We start from the raw sequence: 20,624 nt of genomic DNA, 5'->3' as shown, positions 1-20,624 counted from the left end.
ATTTGATACTAATATCGATATATTTTTGTCAAATTTTTATGATATCGTCAAACATATATTTTATTCAAAAATAAAAACATCATCGCCTTCTCAAAATCACATAAAGTCATATTATAATATCGACTGAGATAAAAAATAAAATGAAATATTAAAAACACGATGTATCTCGCTGCATTGCGCGAGTACTCTTCTAGTATATAATAATATGATTAAGTCAAAAACTATTCAATATTGGACTCATTTCGAATGTATTAGCAAGACGATTATAATTGTGTAACTTGTTAAAATAAATATGTATTTTTTAAACATGTTTTAATTAATATACGATTATGTATATTAATTCGATAAAGGTTTAAAATGAAACACTTAAATGTAAACGACGTAAAGTAAATTAATTAACTAATTATAGGGGTATAAAGTATAAATTTAAAATTATAATTTTAAAAAGATCGGCTGTGAGAGGATGTTTGTATGTGAAGGGGTGAGTGCATGTGAGGAGAGTAGGGGGTGAAAAAATGTATAAATGGTATCTTGATCATTTAGTATTTTAAGACTTTAAGACTTTTGTTAATTATAGGGGTATAAAATGTAAATTTAAAATTACCAATGTGCCAAATTGTATTAATATGTAAAGACCAAGTGTAACCTATATCATCGTTAAATCTTATCTTATAAAACCAGTGGAACTTCAAAATCGTTAAAATTCATGGCTCCCACTGCATTGCGCGGGTAGCCGGGTACACAACTAATATATATATATATATATATATATATGTAAATTGAGAAAATTAATTGAATGTGATATACGTAAGAAATATGGATAAGTTGTATCAAATAGTTGATGATGAAAATGAATTTATGAGTAGAGAAATAATATATTATAGGTTAGAAAAATATTTTAATGTACCAAAGTATCAACTCGACCAACCCGTACGTGTTGGGTTGGGTTGGGTTAAGATTTTTCAAACTGAAAGCATTGGGTTGAGTTGTTTAAATGTCTTCAATCCGGTCAACCAAGCCCATGAGCACCCCTAGTATGAACCGGTTGATTTTGGTTTGTTCTGTCTTATGTTTTTTAAATAAAAATCATAGTAAATTACTGATTTCTTTTATGTGTTTGTTTTTCAATTTTACAGTCCCTTTATTACCAAAAAAAAAATTAAACATTAAGATCCCGTTTGATTTGTAGGAATGAATTTAGGGGATTTGAATTTCAAATTCATTTTAATCGCATATTTGGTTTGTTGAATTGTCTGAATTTGAAATCCTACAAACATATGATTTTGAAATCCTTAGGGGGTGTTTGGTCTGATGGAATGGTTTTAAGGGATTTGGATTTCATATAAATGTTTGGAACCGGAATGATTTGAAATATTTGACGTGTTTGGTTTGATATAAAAACAAATTATCAATAATTAAATTACATTTTTATAAACAAATTTTTACAAAACAAGTGTTTTATATACATTTTAAAACATTATTATATAGAAATCCTACGAAGTCCCGTGAAATCTCAACCACCCGTGAGATTTCAAAATCCTATGTTTGAGGGATTTCAAATAATTTTTAATCCGAACAATCTTGCAAATCAAACATGGATTGGAATAGATTTGAAACGCAACCCCTCCAAATCCATTTCATCCCCTTCAAACCAAACGGATCCTTAGAGACTGCTCGAGATTTCACCGGATTTCGTAGGATTGAATAAGGTTTTAAAAATTGTTGAAAACATTTGTTTTGTAACAACCGTTTAATAGAAATGCAAATTTAATTATTTTTATAATTATTAGTATTTTTTTTATAAATTATTTATAAACAATGGAATTCAATTTCATTCCAAATCCTACAAACTAAACACACTTCAAATCCATTACAATCCAAATCCCTCTATGAAATTCAAATCTCTCAAACATGTTTATATGTCTATAAATTATATAATCAATATATGTATATACACACACGCACATAGAGAGAGAGAGAGACGGAGGATCACGTGAGAAGAAAAGTTATAGTAATAAACATAAGAAGAAATCTGAACCCCTGATCATTTTTTATCCCATGTCCATTAATGAATTGTGCTTTAAAATGAAATTGATCTGGTGCATTTCGATGCACCTCATTAGTTTTAACATTCAATCAGGATTGATCAATGGGTGAAGATCTTTTCTTATGCTTCTGACCATAACTTTTCTTCTTATCCCATATATATATATGTGTGTGTGTGTGTGTGTGTGTGTGTATTATTGAGCTTGAGCAATAAACAAGTTAATTGATCTTGAGTTCGAGTTCATAAAAACGAGCATCTAGCTCAAATAGCCTACTACTTGACTCGACTCAACTTGTTTACACCCATAGTAGAAAGGATTGAAATTGTGTGTGTGTGTATATATATATATATATATGTATATATATATATATGTATGTTATTGAGCTTGAGCAATAAACAAGTTAATTGATCTCGAGTTCGAGCTCATAAAAACGAGCGTCAAACTCGAATATCCTACTACTCGACTCGTTTACACCCCTGATAGAAAGGACTGAAATTGTAAATTTATAAACTAAGTGCAAAAAGTGCAAGTAGAATAATAGTACAAGGACTATTTTGACAACTAAGTCGGTGAAAAATGAAAACCATCTCCAAAATCTTTATAAAGACGCGAAAAAATGGCGATGATAAAAAGAATTTCTCATTCAGAAACTGAGAAAAAAAATATTCGAAGAAGCAATCGAGTGGCAGAGGGTGTATCTTGCCGCTTTCATAGTTAAAAAAGTACGAGCAAAAACCACCTTTTTTCCTCTCTAGGGTTTTTGTTTTCTTCATGGCTTAGAAATTTGTCCAGTTTCCCCTATTCAATTCAGCATATTCTTGCTCCAGTTGAAACAATAAGGTATTGACTTCAATCGAATCTACGTCAAGTTTGATTGATTTCGAGTTGATTGCATTGGTTAATTTTTTTGATTGTAACTAGTGTATCAACCCATTTTTTGGAATTTTAAGTTTTTTGGGTTCTGGTTTGATTGTGATTAAGCTCAAATTGAAGTTCATGATGGTAGGATAGTTTGATTAGTTGAAGTTTGGGCGCAATGGAACTGAGTTGAATTGTTTTTGACTAAAATTGGTGTTTATAATCGGAATTTCGAATTCCATTGAGTTGGGTTTTGTGTTATTCGAATGTGTGTTTTGGGAATCAAATTAGTTTTTTCTCTGATTTGGAAGTAATTGAACTGTGAGTCGCTAGGTGACAATGGAATTTGTTTTATTATTTGAAAATATTATGGGAATTTGGGTCTCATTTGTTTACTTTCAATTGGCGATCCTATGTATTCTTTGTGTGGTTGTTCAATTTGATTTGCTTATGATCAAGATTTTTAGGTATCTTATTGCAATTGGGGCAAATAAGTCTTGGAATTGTCTATTGCATATGCCCTAGGTTTATATCTAGTCAACATAATGCTTCATCAAACACACAAATTCTAATTCCTTACGCATTATTTGCTCTGAATTCACCAACTGAAACCTAAGTTGTGAAATGTGGTAATTGACAGTTTAAGGGCCTGTTTTTGTTAGCAGCTTAACGAGCTTAATGGGACTCACAACTTATTCGGTCAGCTATGCATGACTGTTTGGTAGTGGCTTAATGATATAGAAAGTGGCTTATTCAGTAAGCTTCTAAGGGGAGTTTTATGCAGAAAGCCAAGTTTTTTTTTTCTTTCCAAACCTGCCACTCCCAATTAAAAAACCCATTTCTTCCATCTATGAAAAAAAATCGTCCCAAACAAATATCTTCTCAACCTATACAGACAGATGAATTAACACAGACAACTTTATACATATAGAACTTAATGGAAAACGACCAAACAGCCCCTAATTCTCGTATGAATTAGTACAAATGATCTCGTATCTGTAATTCCCCTAGAAATGTTAGGTGATATTTCTGCCATTCCTTGTTGGCAACCTTTTGATTGTTCCTCTCGAATGCCGCCTCTTGTTGGCAAGTCTGAATGCTTTAAGGCAAGTGTTTGATTGTTTCTCTCCACTTATGGCTCTTGTACTTTTACGAAGGCCGGACAGGTGCACTTGGCTACATGTTATTGTAACCTTGGGCGTTCGGGCCACTAATCCCATGTGACTTGAAGGTAACAGCCAGGTCAATCCACAGTGGCCCTGACGACCTATGAGTAGGATCCCCAAGGCCTAGCCTTTATTTTCCAGTTGAGCTGGAGCTCAAGGTCTGCACTTGGGTACATGATGGATTATTGGAATGGTCTACTGTGTGTTGTCATACATTGGCAAAAATTTCCGTCATGTGTTGAAGTGGGTGTGTTTGATTGTGTTGACGCTGACCGTGCAAAGATTAACGTTGATAGAACAGACTGGAGGTAGGATATCCAAAGGTAAATTCTAAACTTGCATCACTCTGTGTGGTGAAGTTGGAAGTTTGCTTTAATTTGGAGCAAACGTGTTATGTTTGCTTGTTGTGTGGTACTGTTGTTATGTATGTAATCATGTTGCTCAACTGCAAAAAGCTTTATAAATGAGAGTTCGTGGTTGTCTCCTTTTTTTTAACTTTATAAACATAGCAAATGAAGAGACTTTCAAATGTGTTAATTGCATGAAACTGTTAGCTTGCGCTTGTTATGTGGATATGAAGCGATAGTATTGAACATGACTGGACTGGCTAGAGTGAGGTAGGCAGGTGAAAGAAATGTGGAATGTTTTAATTTGAAATGGGTAATTTAGTAATTTACATATCTTCTCCCATTTCTCTGATATTAGTTCCATCTATTTTGGTGGGACAAAAGAAACTACATTTTTGTCCCACCCAGTCATGTCATGTCAATTCTCGTGCCAAATCAAATGTGGGATAACAAGTTTTTGTTCTATCCTGTCTTGTGTACCAAACACACCCGTAAAAGAGGGTGCGTTTGGTACACTGGACATGACAAAACAGGGATCACTGTTTCACGTTTGGCATGACTTTTATGTGAACAGAGAGGAACAAAGTGGAACAGGGGTGTTGCACCCCCACCCCATGGAATAAGGTGGGACAAACCTATATTTTACCAATATAACTTCAACCTAATTCTCTTCTAAAACATCAAATACACATCAAATACGCCTCCCACTTTACATTTTATCCATTCTTTAAATTTTATTTATTGTATTTTATTCTCCTTAAACTTTCACTTTACTGTCCTTAAAATATTATTCTTATACGGTTTCTATATTTTGATTAATTTATGTAATTTATTAAAGATTAGTAATAAAAAATAATATAGAAAAGGTATAAAATAAGAATTAGAATCTACATAAACTTTTTATTTTTGTCATTTTATTCGTCTTGACGAAACCTTTATAATGTTGTATTTTGTTATAAAAATATTTATTTTAGTATAATATAATAAAGTACATAAATCAATCAAAAGATATCAACAACTCATGGGGGTAAATTGGTCATTTTATCTGTTCTGTCCAGTTCTGTTTTACCAAACATGGAACAACTGTCCTGTCCTCTCCTCTCCTATCTGGATACCAAACGCACCCTAAGGGGTTCGAACATGTATGATACTGCATTACTTTTGAATTGGCTGAAAGTGAAGCATACCCCATGGATTGAAGCTTTCTAACCTAGTTAAATAATGATCACTAACCTTGCTCGTGTTTCATGCTTGAAGGATTGTACCTATTTCAACTTTCTTTTTGCAATGCGCTTAATTTTTCAGTTGAACTTCATGTAGGAGTTGCTTTCATTCTTTATTAACTAGTTGATCCTTTACCTCGTTGTTCTTATTGCCTATTCTTCTTATGATAGTTAAGCAATCATGAGCTAGCTACTTTTCTTATGATCTAACTGAACGAATTTTCTTTGAAGGGTCCAGATGAACTTATAAATAGTAAAGTGAACACGATGAAAGACGTTGATAGAGTACGGTTACAGAGCAAAGAGAGCAGCTTCTCACCGAAACCCGGAAGTTCCAATAAAATTGAATTTCATGAAACGGTTAATGTTCGAGAGAACAATTGTGACACATTTATAAATGTGTTGGATGGTAAGAATAATGCTCGGGTTGGTACATCTGAGCATGCATGCACCAGCTCTCGTTGTACGGATAGTTCCGGGGTAATGGTTGAAGAATTAACCGTCAGAAATTTCAACAACGGGAAGTTTGAAATAGTTGGTGCTTCAAGCATAAGAGAAGGAATACAGAATGGGAATATGCCTAGTGGAACAAAGCCCGGTGTCTGGGAAGATTCGGACTCCATTTTCTTCTCTGAGTTTCTCGATAAGAAACAAGAAGATCAAAATCAAAACGAGACAATAGACGATTCCCCACCATCTCCTTCCAATACGTCGTTGTCTCTTGGAGGTATTCGGACAAAGATTCTTTCTAAATCTGGGTTCTCCGAGTTTTTTGTGAAAAATACACTAAAGGGCAAAGGAGTCATTTGCAGAGGTCCACCTCGAGATGGAGTTGGTGTTCATATTCGTGGTGGTCAGAGTGATCCCAGGCCTGCTGTGGCACCTAACTCGTGCATGGGGGGAGTCACTGTTTGCCCTTCTGCTGGTTTTGTTGAGCCTAGGCCTGATGTCAGTTTGAGAGAATGGCTGAAAAATGGTGGGAATAAAGGAGACAAGTCTAAGAGCCTCCATATATTTAAGCAGATATTGGAATTGGTGGATTCATCTCATTCTCGAGGAATCGCCTTGCACGCGTTAAGACCATCGTGCTTTAAGTTGTTGCCATCAAACCAGGTTTTGTACCTTGGTTCACCTGCCCAGAAGGAATTCATGGAAACCGACGATGATAAAGAAATACTTCATATGGATAATAGAGACGAGAAGAGACAAGTAGAGCAGGGCGTTTTTGATGCTAGTCTGTGCTCCAAAAGGAGAAAGCATGGGGACAACTGGAGCTCTTTTGGCAGGTGGCGGCAGATCCCAAATCTTTCTGGTTCCAATCATTCTGGTTCCAACCATGGCCGTCCACGAGCTTTTAGTTATGGATTTAATGAAGAGAGTAGTAGCCCGCATATATCTAATACTTCCCAAGTGTTATCTTCCTTTAGCAGTAATCTATTAGAAGAGCAGTGGTACACCAGTCCAGAGGATCTTAGAGAGAGGTGCTCCACGTTGTCTTCAAATATATACTCTCTGGGAGTTCTTCTATTCGAGGTGCGGATGAGTGTTTAACTGAATCTTTCCGCTTATCAAATGTTTTGTTTAAATTTCAAGGGAAAATCTATGAAGCTATCAAATATACCATCAAATTCAAGAAAGTTACCAAGTATAGGAAGTAACTTGGTGAGAGAATGCTCATTTTTCTCTGTTCATAATCATTTTCATTTTTCTTTCAAAAATGAAAAAGATGGTGTGTGATGAGCTCCATAGAATCACTTTTCCTTTCCTTTAAATGGTGAAGTGCTAATCTTGGAACATTAATAGGGCTGTAAACAAACCAAACGAACACGAACGGAGGCTTGTTCATGTTCGTTCGTTTAACTTAACCAAACAAACGAACGAACACGAATGCTAAATGAACGAAATATTTGTGTTCGTGTTCGTTCGTTTAGAAATAAGGTGTGTTCGTGTTCGTTTATTAACATGCTAAACGAACGTAAACGAACGAACATAAACAAACGGGCTAAACGAACGGGTTAAACGAACATAAATAAATATTATTTGAATTCAATGTAAATAAATAAAAGATTATATATTAAATTTAATATATAAACAAACATAAACGAAAGATAAACGAACGAAAGTTCACGAACATAAATGAACGAACGAGACTCTTGTTCATGTTCGTTCGTTTAACTAAACGAACAATTTTTTTTTGTTCATATTCGTTCATTTATTAAATAAACGAACATAAACGAACTTCCCGCCGAACGGTTCACGAACGGTTCGTTAACGTTCAGTTCGTTTACAGCCCTAGGAACATAGGTTACTAAGAGCATCTCCAATGGAGGTTGTAATAAGAACCCACTTTTTGTACATTTTCTTGCCACATCATTTCCAACTCACCAAATTAAGAAACTACATAAAACCTCATGGTAGTTCTTATAAGAACCCCTTATGTGGGTCCTATGCATTTTTCAACATCAATGATTATTATATCTTTATAATTTAATTAAAAAAAAACTTATAAAAAATAAATAAAATATCATTTCACACAAAGTTCAGGTAAGAGTCAAGGTTATCGTAGAATAACTCTAAGGATATGGTGACTCATAAGAACTCTCTCCAATGGTAGTTCTTATAAGAACCTACACTTTTTTGCTTATAGGAACTTCCCATTGGAGATGCTCTAAGAAACAATCGTTGGGTCTTCACGGAAACAACCGTTCCACTCTTTGTGGTAAAGGTCAGGTCTGCATACATTTACCCACCAGAGCCCACTGTTAGGTGTGATATGCTGGGTTCATTTGGTTTGGTTATAGGTTACTAAGGAGGTGTTTGGTTGGTTTTTCATTAAGTTCTATATAGATAAAGTTGTCTGTGTAGATTATTTTGTCTGTATAGATTGGGAAGGTTTTTATTTGGGAGAGCTTTTTCATAGATGGAAGAAGCGTGTTTTTTAATTCGGAGGAGCAGGTTTGGAAAAATTTGGCTTTCTGCATAAAGCTCCCCCTTAAAAGCTTACTGAAAGAGTCATTTCCTACATTATTAAGCCACTACCAAAGAGCCATGTATATCTGACTGAATAAGTTGTGAGTCCCATTAAGCTAATTAAGCTGCTAACAAACAGACCCGAAGAAAGCTGTTCTCCTTCTTGATTGTGTTTAGGTTGAAAAGATAGTTTTTTGCAACTTATATGATCTTTTGTTATTCCAGCTCCTTGGATCTTTTGAATCTGCTAGAGAACATGCTTTTGCAATGATGAATTTACGTCAGAGGATCCTTCCCCCTAGTTTCTTGTCGGAAAATCCCAAGGAGGCTGGATACTGTCTTTGGCTGCTTCATCCCGAGGCACTGGCACGACCTACAACCAGGTATTGGTGGATTTACTTCAGTTGTGATTCTTTTTTTCATACTCCTTCCAAAGAAGATTCAATACGATTTCATAAAATCTAAAAGAAGTTGTAAACTATTAGCCATAACTCTCTATCGTCATGTGCTTTCAAGTTTAAACTTTTCTTTATGTATGGTGATTTATAAACTGTATTTGGTTTATGTCAGCCATCTATCAGTGAATTTATAAATTTTATATACAGGATTTTTAACTTTCTTGCCAGTATGATTTTCTTTATCGGGCTTTGTCAAAAGGCATGAACTTGATAAACGTGGTCTATCCAGTAATCTTAGGCCAATAATTATTCTGTTCACTAGGGGTGGTTTTGGTAATGCAAAACAAGATGGGAAATGACTGAACAAAAACTTGTTGTCCAACGTTTGGCACGACAGTTAGACCGGGCCAAGATATGATCGAGTGGGACAAAAATGCAGATTTTAGTCCCACCAAGTTAGGTGGAATATTTGTGAGATGAGACAAAATAGGTAATTACTAAACTACCCATGTGAAATAAAAATCTTATAACCTTCCAGAGTTCTTTCACCCACCTATATCTTACACTCACCGGTCACATTTTGTCCTGTTTGCGTACCAAACACACCCTACTAGACATTATAGTGGTCGTGGATCAAATCCAAGCAACCAACCTCATCGATAGTTATAGAATCATATGCATATATATATATATATGCATATATATATATACTAGAAGGGTAATCGCACATGCAGCGAGATACATCTTGATTTTAATATTTTGTTTTATTTTTTATCTCAGTCGATATTATAATATGGTCTTATGTGATTTTGAAAATGCGACAATGTTTTTATTTTTGAATAAAATATAAATTTGAAGATATCATAAACATTTGACAAAAATATATCAATATTAGTATCAAATTAACTATTTAAAATTTCTCATTTGTTGCATAATTTCTTACTTATAATTTAATTTATGTTCAATAACGAAGTAATTCATATTTGATTTAATAATATAATTTTTATAAATATAATAATAAATTATTTTGTTAGAACTTCATAATTATCCTGATTATATTTTATATTTTAAAATGARATGTTTATCCTCTATTTGATTATGTTTATCCACAGTTAGTTATACAATTTCAAACATGGAGCTTTAATAAGTTGTACGTACGCACAATTTACTTGTAGTCTTAAATTTTAAGTAAGATGCATCAATAAACAGTATTTCATGCATAAAAAATGATTTTTAAGAGTTTTTGTCAAATGCTTTATATAATATAGTGTGTATATATATATATATATAAGGGGACCTTCTTTTGAGAACCCATGAAATTGTGATAACCTTGAGAACTAGTGCAAAATGTACGATTTCATATGATTTTTTTCATCTAAGAGTACAAACTAGGATTTAAAATATTGATTAACATATATTTGTTTCACAATGTGCTTGTTTCACAATGTGAACCTTTTTAGCCTGTTTGTGAAACAAAAGTTACATGTAAAAAAGTTTCACATTGTGGACCGCATACATATGAAGCAAACACATTGTTAAACACATATATGTTCATCAATACATTAAATGTTAGGCTTAGATGAGAAAATATCAAGTGAATCAATATCTTAAGATAAAAGTTCTCACGATTATCACAGTTTATGGAGTTCTCAAATGATTAATCCCCTATATATATCGGCACATATGGAAGGGGTATGGATGGCACTTGATAAGACCTAACATCAGAAATCGTTCTTTTATTTTCGACCTAACATCCATCCATTGTATTTAACAGGGACATCTTAAAATCAAAGCTTGTAAGTGAAATAGAAGAAATATCAACGGATGAGTTGTTATCATCCGTCACTCAAGATGACATTGAATCAGAGTTATTGCTACATTTTCTTGTGTCTTTGGAAGAACAAAAACAAATATGTGCCACAAAGTTGGTTGAAGATATCAATTGCATAGAATCCGATATTGCAGAGGTTGAGTTGCGACGGGCAAAACAATCCCATGAACCCATTGAAACTAGTTTGATTCTAGAAAATAAATCAAGATTTGGGCTGAATATAACATCATCTCCCTTCTCTACTCTCAGTGAATCAAGATTAATAAGCAATTTAGGTCATCTTGAAAGTGCTTACTACTCTGTAAGATCTGAAATTGAGGTTTCCGATAGTGATTCAACGAACTCCAATGATCACGAAGTTTTCAGAAGTCGAGAAAATTATAATGGGTCTCAAATGATTAAGGCAGAAAAGAAGCCGTTAGATCGCCTAGGGATCTTCTTTAATGGGCTATGCAAGTATGCTCGATATAGCAAGTTTGAAGTCCGTGGTAATTTAAGGGGTGGTGATTTTAGTAGTTCGGCGAATGTTATATGTTCTCTTGGTTTTGATCGGGATGAGGATTATTTTGCAACGGCTGGAGTGTCGAAAAAGATCAAAGTATACGATTTCCATTTGCTATTGAATGATTCCGTTGACATCCATTATCCTGCTGTTGAGATGGCAAATAAATCGAGGCTTAGTTGCATTTGTTGGAATAGCTACATCAAGAACTATCTGGCTTCTACGGACTATGATGGCATGGTTAAGGTGTGTACACTTAATATTTTACATAATATGGTATCTAAATCTGGCATTATGTTTTTAGTATACTAACCTATTATTCAGTATTTTAATGCTGTTTGGAAAAGGGAATTACACGTCTATGCATTCGTTGTATGTGGATTTGGTGCTATGCTGATTGGTTAGAGCATCTTCAACGAAATCTCCAAAATGGAGAAAAATGAGATTTTGGAGTTTTTCTCCTTTTTTTTGATCCAACGGGTTTTCCAAAATGGAGAAAGTAGGAGAGAGAGGGACAAATTCTAAAAATTTGGAGGAAAAGAAAGAAGGGTTGGGTTCCAGTGAGAATGGAAGTTATGGTGATAAAGGGTAAGAAGGGATCTGGATTCTTGGATCAATCCTAATTGAAGATCAACACTAATGTGGTGCACCGAGAATGCACCGGATCAATTCCTGTGATAAGCAAAATTCATGGGATGGGGGTGAGATTAAAAGTGATCAAGGGTCCAGATCCCTTCTTACGCTTCTCATGTTAACTCCTATTCTCACACGATCCTTCGTCTAAAAAGAATGACTTTATTATATTATTGAATATATTAATAGTTTAAATGAATGTGGGAATCTTCAAATCGAGAAACTGATGGGGTTGAATTAACTTTTTTCTTTTTTTGAGATTTTGACTTTCGCTTCTTCTTTTTGAAGAATTTATGGAGAAAATGTTGGAGATGCTTGAAATATGGTAGGATGGCGTTTCTCACATTTAGTTTGTATATTGTAGTCATTTGCATTAGCACTCTGTTTTCGAAACAGCTTTTTGAAGAAAAAGAAGGGAACGGGAGGGAAAGTTGGGGAAAACAAAAAAAACCATGTGTTTTTTAAACGTTTTAGGTGGAAAGGAGAGGAATAGGAGGGATAAGTGTCCTCCCAAAACTTTCGGAAAATCTGAAAATTTGTTATGACAAAAATACCCTCATATAGGAAACAAGAAAAGGGGACAAAAACCAAGTATAAAGGATATATTTTAAATGGCATCCTTGTTATCCTTTCTATCTGGTTCAAGAACATGAAAAATTGTTTTCTTTCCATTCCTTCCCTTTCCTTTTAAGAACACAAATAAAAAATGTTCTTTCCTTTCCATTCTTTTCCTTCCCTTTTCTTTCTTTCCTTTTCTTCCCAAATTCGAGAACCCAATGCAAGTGAAATAGATATGTTGAAAAAAGGAAGAGCATTAAAGTATCTAAACCTGTACCTTAATACTCTGTCGAAATTTGTTGATCAGACTCTGTTGTAATGTCATATCCTACAATCGGATAAATAAACCTAGAGATATAGAGAACACTTGACTATAAAACAAAAGGAAAATAGGGAGAGACGCATAAAACAAAAAGTCCAAACCCTAATTATACAAAGTCTAAGTGTTACTAATGCGCAAAGCCTATTGAAGCAAAGTTTCCTCGGAGCTTAGCTGTGAGGCGTAAGGTAAGGTAATTCTATATATATATATATACATGCACACACATGATGCATTGTTAAGATGGGGGAAAATAGGCATATGTACTCAAAATATTGAATTTAATAAAACACCAAAACCAAACCAAACTAAATGAACTCAATATATCCCACCGAAAGTGAGGTCTAGGGAGGGTAAGATGTACAAGGCCCGACCTCTACCCTATAGACTAGAGTGTCAAAGAGAGAATCAGATATGATAAAATTTTGAAGTTGGTTAAGAGTAAGCAATGGGAGCAAGTACAAGAAAAAATAACCAATTTATGGAAACTACACGCCCATAATCTAACTCACTAACCCAATTTCCCACCCTCTACCTCTCCAACTCCCTACCTTCTGTCTACCCTAGCTACAAATCCCCACCCCTAGTCCGCTATACTAGTTCTGCGTCTCCAAGAGCTCTTATCAGAGGTTATTTCTTAAAAAATGTCTAAAGCTACCATGTCCAACCTCAGTTGCTCATCCCATGCCTCCTAAGCCTACCCCTTCTAGCCCTCTCGACCGTCACACTTCCTATCATCTTCACCGGAGCTGCCATGACCAAACAACCACCATGACCCCCAACCTATCGTGATAGGCACAACTCCCAACACTTGTCCGTTAATAAAACATCGCTAGCATCATTTAACTTTAAACGCAACAAGATGCTAATAAAAAATCACATGCATTCAATTAAAGTTATCCACTAACATTGGTTAACAATAAATGCATAAAGCCATAAGCTATTGACAATAGGTTAACATCAATTAAAGAATCGTTCGATTAACACTAATACCGAGAATATATTACTTGTTGACATTTGGTTAACCTCAAGCCCATGATTAAAATCATTGAAGAGAAAATATGAGAGGTGAAAGAGGCAAAGCAGAGGTAGAGAGTCAAAGAGGTATGCTTTAGGTAGAGTGAAGACACTAATGTTGACTATTCAATCTTATTTATTTGCATAGATTATTAGCTAACAATATTATTAATGGACTCGGTTTCATTTAGACTAAAAGGGTACGAGGAAAAATAATTTTGATGCACTTAAAATGGTCAAAAGAATGAACTTGCACATAGGACGAGTCAAGTATGAGTGCTTCATAGATTACAAGTATTTGTTTTTGTTCTCTACTTTGGAAGACAAAGGAACTTTTGAAAGAGTTCAGGCAGAAAGAGTTCAGGCTTGACTCAAAATACCCATTTTTGCCCCTATTTATGAGTTGTTTTTCTCTCTTTTCATTCATTTGTTTGTTTGCCATACTCTCCTTGTATGGTAAACGATATATTTTTATGTTCATAAATTGTTGACACTTGGGTTTGCTAAAATTAGACATGTAAAATTTGGGTAAATTCACTTGATTAATCTAGTGGTCGCAAATTACTTTTGATGGATAGGCGTAATTAGAGAAACTTTATCGGATACAATAATATATGTATATATATATATTAAAAACTTTTCCATTTACAATGAATACCTTTTGAAGATTCTAAGACCTTTGGAGCACATAGTAGTTTACCCTTTAGACCTTTTGTCATCGTAACTTTAGGAATACCTTGAGGGCCGACTCAACCGCCAAATAAAGTCTAGGCCTTAGGACGTCTCCCCATAAGTCATCACTTTAGGACTATTGTGGATTTTCCTCGCTGTTATCTTCAGGGTCCCATGAGATTAGTGGAGGTGTGCGATTGGTGGGCTGGACACCCACGGTTATCAAAAATATCATAACTTTAGAAAAGGGTTCTAAAATATCACTACTGTAGCCTCTCAAATTTCCCGCAACAATGCCCGGTGGTAATACAAAACAAGTCAGAATGGTAACACATTTAAGGGTCTTTAAACTTTTTTTAACACTACAACGGAGTTACAAGTAGATCCGCCCCTGGTATTATCTATAGATAAGATTGATATAGTTTTGTTTGCTACTTGCCATCTTCATTTTATATTTTAGTGCTTGTTGTGAAGTCCCGCTATCAAAGTATCATGATCTGCTTACTTTTACTTTTCTTGAAAAAATTTCTTCACCAATTACTTATTTATGCTTCTGGCCTAATCTTGTGGATGATTCCAGATATGGGATGCAGGAACGGGCCAAGCAGTTTCTCATCATATTGAGCATGAAAGGAGGGCATGGTCGGTTGATTTTTCTCGAGTGGATCCTACAAAATTAGCAAGTGGAAGTGATGATTGTTGCGTGAAACTTTGGAGTATTAATGAGGCAAGCTCCCTCTCTCCTTAAGCCAAGTTGTTTGGTTGGTTTTTCATCAAGTCCTGAATGGATAAAGTTGTCTGTGTGGATTAATCTTTCTTAATGGATTAGGAAGATTTTTGTTTGGGAGGGTTTTCTCAGGGAGTGAAGAGCGTTTTCTTTAATTGGGAGAGACAGGTTTGAAAAAAAAATTGGCTTCTTGCATAAAGCTCCCCCTAGAAGCTTACTGAATAAGTCACTTTCCATATCATTAAGCCACTACCGGTCATTTATAGCTGACTGAATAAGTTGCGAGTCCCATTAAGCTCAATAAGCTGCTAACAAACAAACCCTAACTTAGCTTTGGAGCTTATTGAAAAAACCTCGTTTTGGTTGGCTAGCTAGCTTTTTAAAATGCTACTTGAAGTAGCATTTCAATAAGCTCCGGGTTTTTTCTTCCAATTATTCCCCTTGTAATTTTTCAATTAGTCTTTCAACATGCCCATTTAGGTCCTTTTAAATTGTCATCTAGCTTATCAGATGGTCTTTACCAAACATGACTAGTTTGCCAACCTTAGTCTTTCCGATTTCACTATTTAATAAACTAGTTTATTACTATATTAAATTTCTTGCGTTCCGTTAAGTGATCATCAATTGTTCAAATGCAATATTTAATCATTTAATAAAGTTTTATTTCGTGCAGAAGAACAGTACATCAACGATCAGAAACATTGCAAATGTTTGTTGTGTCCAATTCTCTCCTTACTCTGCTCATTTGCTGTCTTTTGGCTCTGCCGATTACCGGACCTACTGTTACGATCTTAGGAACGTTTCTGCCCCATTGTGCATATTGGCGGGCCATGATAGAGCCGTTAGCTATGTGAAGTTTATTGATTCCGAAACCATTGTTTCCGCATCCACTGATAACACACTAAAGCTATGGGATCTCAAGAAAACCAGTGTTGGTTGCTCATCGACCAATGGTTGCATCTTAACTTTCAGAGGACATACAAACGAGAAGGTCCGTTTTTTCAACTTAGTTCTCGACACTTATTTTTTTTGGTTTTCGAGAAAGTTGTGTATTAATTACTCCTTCTGTCCCAAAATAAGTGTCCATGTTTCTATTTTAGTTTGTCCTAGAATAAGTGTCGACTTTCAAAAGCAAGTGTTTCCTTTCTAGTTTTACCCTTGATTATGAGATGGGGAAATTGGTTACTCCCTCTATTATTAAAGGTACAATTGTAATTTAGTTAATTAGGGGGAAAATCAAATAAAAACCGTCTATATGTTAGAAATGAACCAATATTGACCACACATTTTTAACTTCCATAATTATATTATTAATTATCTTAAGTTGGGTTCTAGTGAGAGTGGAAGTTCTGGTGAGAAGGGGGAGAAGGGATCTACACCCTTGGGTTAATCCTAGTTGAAGATGAACACGGACCGTGTGCACCGAGATGCATCGGATCAATTCCTGTGAGAAGCGCAATTCATGGGATGTGGGTGAGATTAGAAGGGATCAAGGGTCCAGATCATTTCTTACGCCTCCCACCTCCTTTTCTCACACGATCCTTCGTCAATTATCTTATCAAGCATTTCCTAAAAAAACTCACTTTTTTCCATTTGAAATCACCCGATCGATGTAATGTTTCATTGGTGAAATGCTCAAAAGAGATCTATCCCCATATGTTATTTTGTTGGTGAAACAACATTGTATTATCAAAACAGATCAACCATGTGTTGTTTGTTGGTAAACAACACTGTATTATCAACACACATCAACCCATGTGTTGTTTCATTGGTGAAACAAAGTTGCGGTTGTTAAAAAAATGTGAGTTTTTAAGGAAAAGATTGATAAGGTAATTAATATAATTAATAAGATAATTATGGAAGTTAAAAATGTGTGGTCAATATTGGTTCATAGAATTTCTAACATATAGGAGGTTTTTATATGATTTTGGGCCTAGCTAAAAAATTATTTTCTCTGTTTCTTAGGAAAGTTTTGTATTACTCTTCCGACCCAAATTAAGCATCCAGATTTCTAATTTTTAATTTGTCCCAAAGTAAGTGTCCATTTTCAGAAATAAATGCCAACTTTCAAATTCTACCCTTAATTATGAGATGGAAAATTTCATTATTCTCTCTGTTGTTAAGGGTACAATTGTCATTTGGTGAGTTAAAAATTGTAATAATTACACATTTCTAAATCTGTATCTTTTTCATTTATTTTGGGACAAAGGGAGTATAAAAATTGCAACTTTGGTTTGACTATCAGTAAAATGTCTAAAATCCTCCAATAATGGTAGAATAGGGGAATCTTGTGGAGTAAAACCGATAGCATCAATTAACGGTAATAGTGACAATGCGCAAATAGGAATTAACACAGAAGAAGATAAAATCGAGCTCCATATGCAACATGAAGTTGAAATCTGAACGAATTTTTTAGAAAATGATGAAATGGAAGATTTTTGTAGACAGGTTATTTGAAAAAATCATGAAGAGTCACATTTGTGGTGAAACCGTCATATTTTAATATATTCTTTTATGGAATTTGCACGTTTACAGAATTTTGTCGGTTTATCTGTTGCGGATGGATATATTGCGTGCGGTTCAGAAACGAATGAGGTATGCTTTTTTAATTTAGTCTTTATATGCTTGTTATTGAAGCGTAAACATGATGAACGTATAACAATTATTTGGTGTAGATGAAATATTAATATTGGAGTTCCACGTCTGCCAAACTTGGACCATTTATTCTTCGTATATGTTGGAACTTCCTCTCTCTACTTAAGGATGCGTTTGGTATCCAGACATGATAGGATATGACAGGATAGGATAGAACAACTGATCAGCGTTTGGTAGATAGAATTATTAGTGTCCAATAAAAATATAAATGGGGCGTAGCCAAGTGGTAAGGCAACGGAACGGATCTTGTAGGATTCCCAAGAAATTCTTGGACAAGACAAAATAGATAAAATGACCAATTTACCCCTAATGGGTTGTTTATATATTTTGATTAATTTATGCAATTTATTAAATTATAATAAAATACATATTTTTTTTATAACATCTATCATTAGAAAGCTTTCGTTAAAACTATTAAAATGACACCAAAATAAAAGGCTAATGTAGTTTACGATTTTTATTTTATACCTTTTATATATTATTTTATTATTATTAATATTTAATGAATTGCATAAATTAACCAAAATATAGAAACCATATGAAAAGTAATATTTTGAGAACAATAAAGTGAAAGCTTAAAGGGCATAAAATACAATTAATAAAATTTAAAGAATGAATAAAATATAAACAGGGAGGCGTATTTGATGTTTTAGAAGAGAATTAGGTTTTATTGGTAAAATACAGGTCTGTTCCACGTTGTTCCATGGATGGGGTGTTCCACTCTGTTCCACATAAAACTCCTGCCAAATGTGGAAAGGTGATTTATGTTTTGGTCAGTTTTGTCCGGTCCAATATACCAAACGCACCCTAAGGGGATCATTCGGAGAGTAAGCTGATGGGGTTCCACATGTTCTTTCATGGTATAAGAGCAAATGTCTACCACCCTAGGGACTTGACACTTTGCGACAATCTGGGCCCATTTAGCCACCGTTAGAGGTGGCGTGTTAGAGGCCCACATCTGCTAGACTTGGACCATTTCTCGTTCACATATGTAGGAACCTCCCCTCTCATTGAAAGCTTTTTTGGAGGGTAATCAAATTGAGTTCTACATATTCTCAAATGATATCAGAGCCAAGGTCTACCAATCTACGAACACGACACTTTGGGACAATCTGTGGCCATCTAGTCTCCTTTGGAGACTGACATCTGCTAAACTTAGACCATTATGTTGAACCTCCCTTCTTTAAGGGTTTTTTTGGAGAGTAATCCGATAGGGTTCTATATTCTCACAATCAAAATCCTAATACAACTTAAATATAAAACATATTACGTGCAGGTGTTTGCTTATTACAGATCCTTCTCGATGCCGATCACGTCCCATAAGTTTGGATCTATTGATCCTGTTTCCGGCAAAGAGACCGACAATGGAAACAATCAGTTTGTTTCGAGTGTGTGCTGGCGGCAGAAATCGGACATGGTGATTGCCGCCAACTCGAGTGGGTGCCTGAAGTTGCTGCAGATGGTTTAAGCCATTTGCAAAGCAACCAATCCCAAGTGTGTATAGAATAAACGGAACTCCCAATTCCGATAGCCGATAGGTGTACATTGAGATGAGGTCGAGAATTTTGAAGTTTTTGTCTTGAAATACGAACGTCGGGGCGGGGTATTTGTGCAGTTTTCTTGTTTTTTTTTTATGAAGTAGAGTTCGTATACACAAGTTGTAGATGTTGACAAGCATACCAGATAGTTTTAAAGCCAAGAAAGGTTTTGTTTTTAGCATTTGCAGTTATATATGTTTGATGTATCTATTTCTTTTTGTTAGTATAGAAATCGGCAAAGAGGATCGGTTAAATCTACTGGTCTGGTTCAGCCAATTAAGGCTCGACCTACCAATTGCAGGTAGGCATGGGAATTGACCCCGACCCGTTAGGGAACCCGCCCCACCCGTTCCGGTCGGGGACGGGGATTCCCCGTCAAACCGAGTCTCGGGGACGAGGACAAGGACAAAGATGGGGGATCGGAGACGGGAATGGGGATAGGGGTCCCCGTCTCATCCCCGTCCCGTTACCATGCCTAATTGTAGGTTTCTGGTACTGGACCGGTAATAAAGACCGGTCCGGATTTTTTCTTTTTTCGAATTTCTCATTGCCATGTGGCGGTCTTTTGATGGTCAACAAAGTAATTGTTTTTCTCCCGATATCAGTAAATTACATTGTTCGTTTCTAGTGGTTATTTAGGACCGGAGATTTTCGCCCATGTGGTTTTGAAATTACGATTTTTGTTCCTATGCTTTGCAATTTATTGTTATTTTTGTTCATGAGATTAAGGGACCGTTTATTGCGTCTCTTTTACCTTATCGGATGAACATGATAAGGACCAATAAATTTAAATGGTAAAAAAGATGACGAGGGTCGAGAGTCTTATCTTGTGAGGGTGACAACTCTTAACTGAGATTAACACTTACCGGGTAAATTATTGCATATGATATTTTAATGGATTAAAACCTATCTGGTAAAGGTAAGTGAGAGTGTTGATTTTTATCTATAAGCACTTACGGGATAAATGTTTGAGTAAACCGCCCTTAACTCTTGTCTTTTAATTATTAGGGACGAAAACAACAATAACTTATGAACAACATAGACAAAAGTATAAATAATTTTAAATTAAATGAATGAAAACAACAATAAATATAAACTATAGGGACAAAAATTGTAATTTAAAAAAATACAGGGACTAAAATAATAATTTTCGTAATTTACT

The 20,624-nt window shown here is 34.9% G+C and overlaps 1 protein-coding gene across 3 annotated transcripts; it reads left to right on the top strand.

The window, feature by feature from the left end:
• The first annotated feature begins 2,711 nt into the window (after positions 1-2,711).
• Positions 2,712-19,651, top strand: LOC112529378 (protein SPA1-RELATED 2-like). Of its 3 annotated transcripts, XM_025140644.1 has the most exons (9): positions 2,712-2,888; positions 4,064-4,395; positions 5,874-7,175; positions 8,838-8,995; positions 10,785-11,589; positions 15,123-15,269; positions 15,943-16,260; positions 17,805-17,864; positions 19,201-19,651. In XM_025140644.1, the coding sequence occupies exons 3-9, from the start codon at positions 5,910-5,912 to the stop codon at positions 19,390-19,392; spliced, it is 2,946 nt and encodes a 981-aa protein (XP_024996412.1). In that variant the 5' UTR covers positions 2,712-2,888; positions 4,064-4,395; positions 5,874-5,909; the 3' UTR covers positions 19,393-19,651. The 3 variants fall into 3 exon arrangements, with proteins under 3 accessions (XP_024996412.1, XP_024996413.1, XP_024996411.1); XM_025140645.1 differs by lacking the exon at positions 4,064-4,395 and having other exon boundaries at positions 5,881-7,175; XM_025140643.1 differs by lacking the exon at positions 4,064-4,395.
• The last annotated feature ends 973 nt before the right edge of the window (positions 19,652-20,624 follow it).

This window comes from Cynara cardunculus, assembly GCF_001531365.2.
Source record: "Cynara cardunculus var. scolymus isolate 2C chromosome LG 16, CcrdV1, whole genome shotgun sequence".
Lineage (NCBI taxonomy): Eukaryota > Viridiplantae > Streptophyta > Magnoliopsida > Asterales > Asteraceae > Cynara > Cynara cardunculus.
Note: the sequence above shows the minus strand (reverse complement) of the source record. Positions and strands in the feature narration are given on the sequence as shown.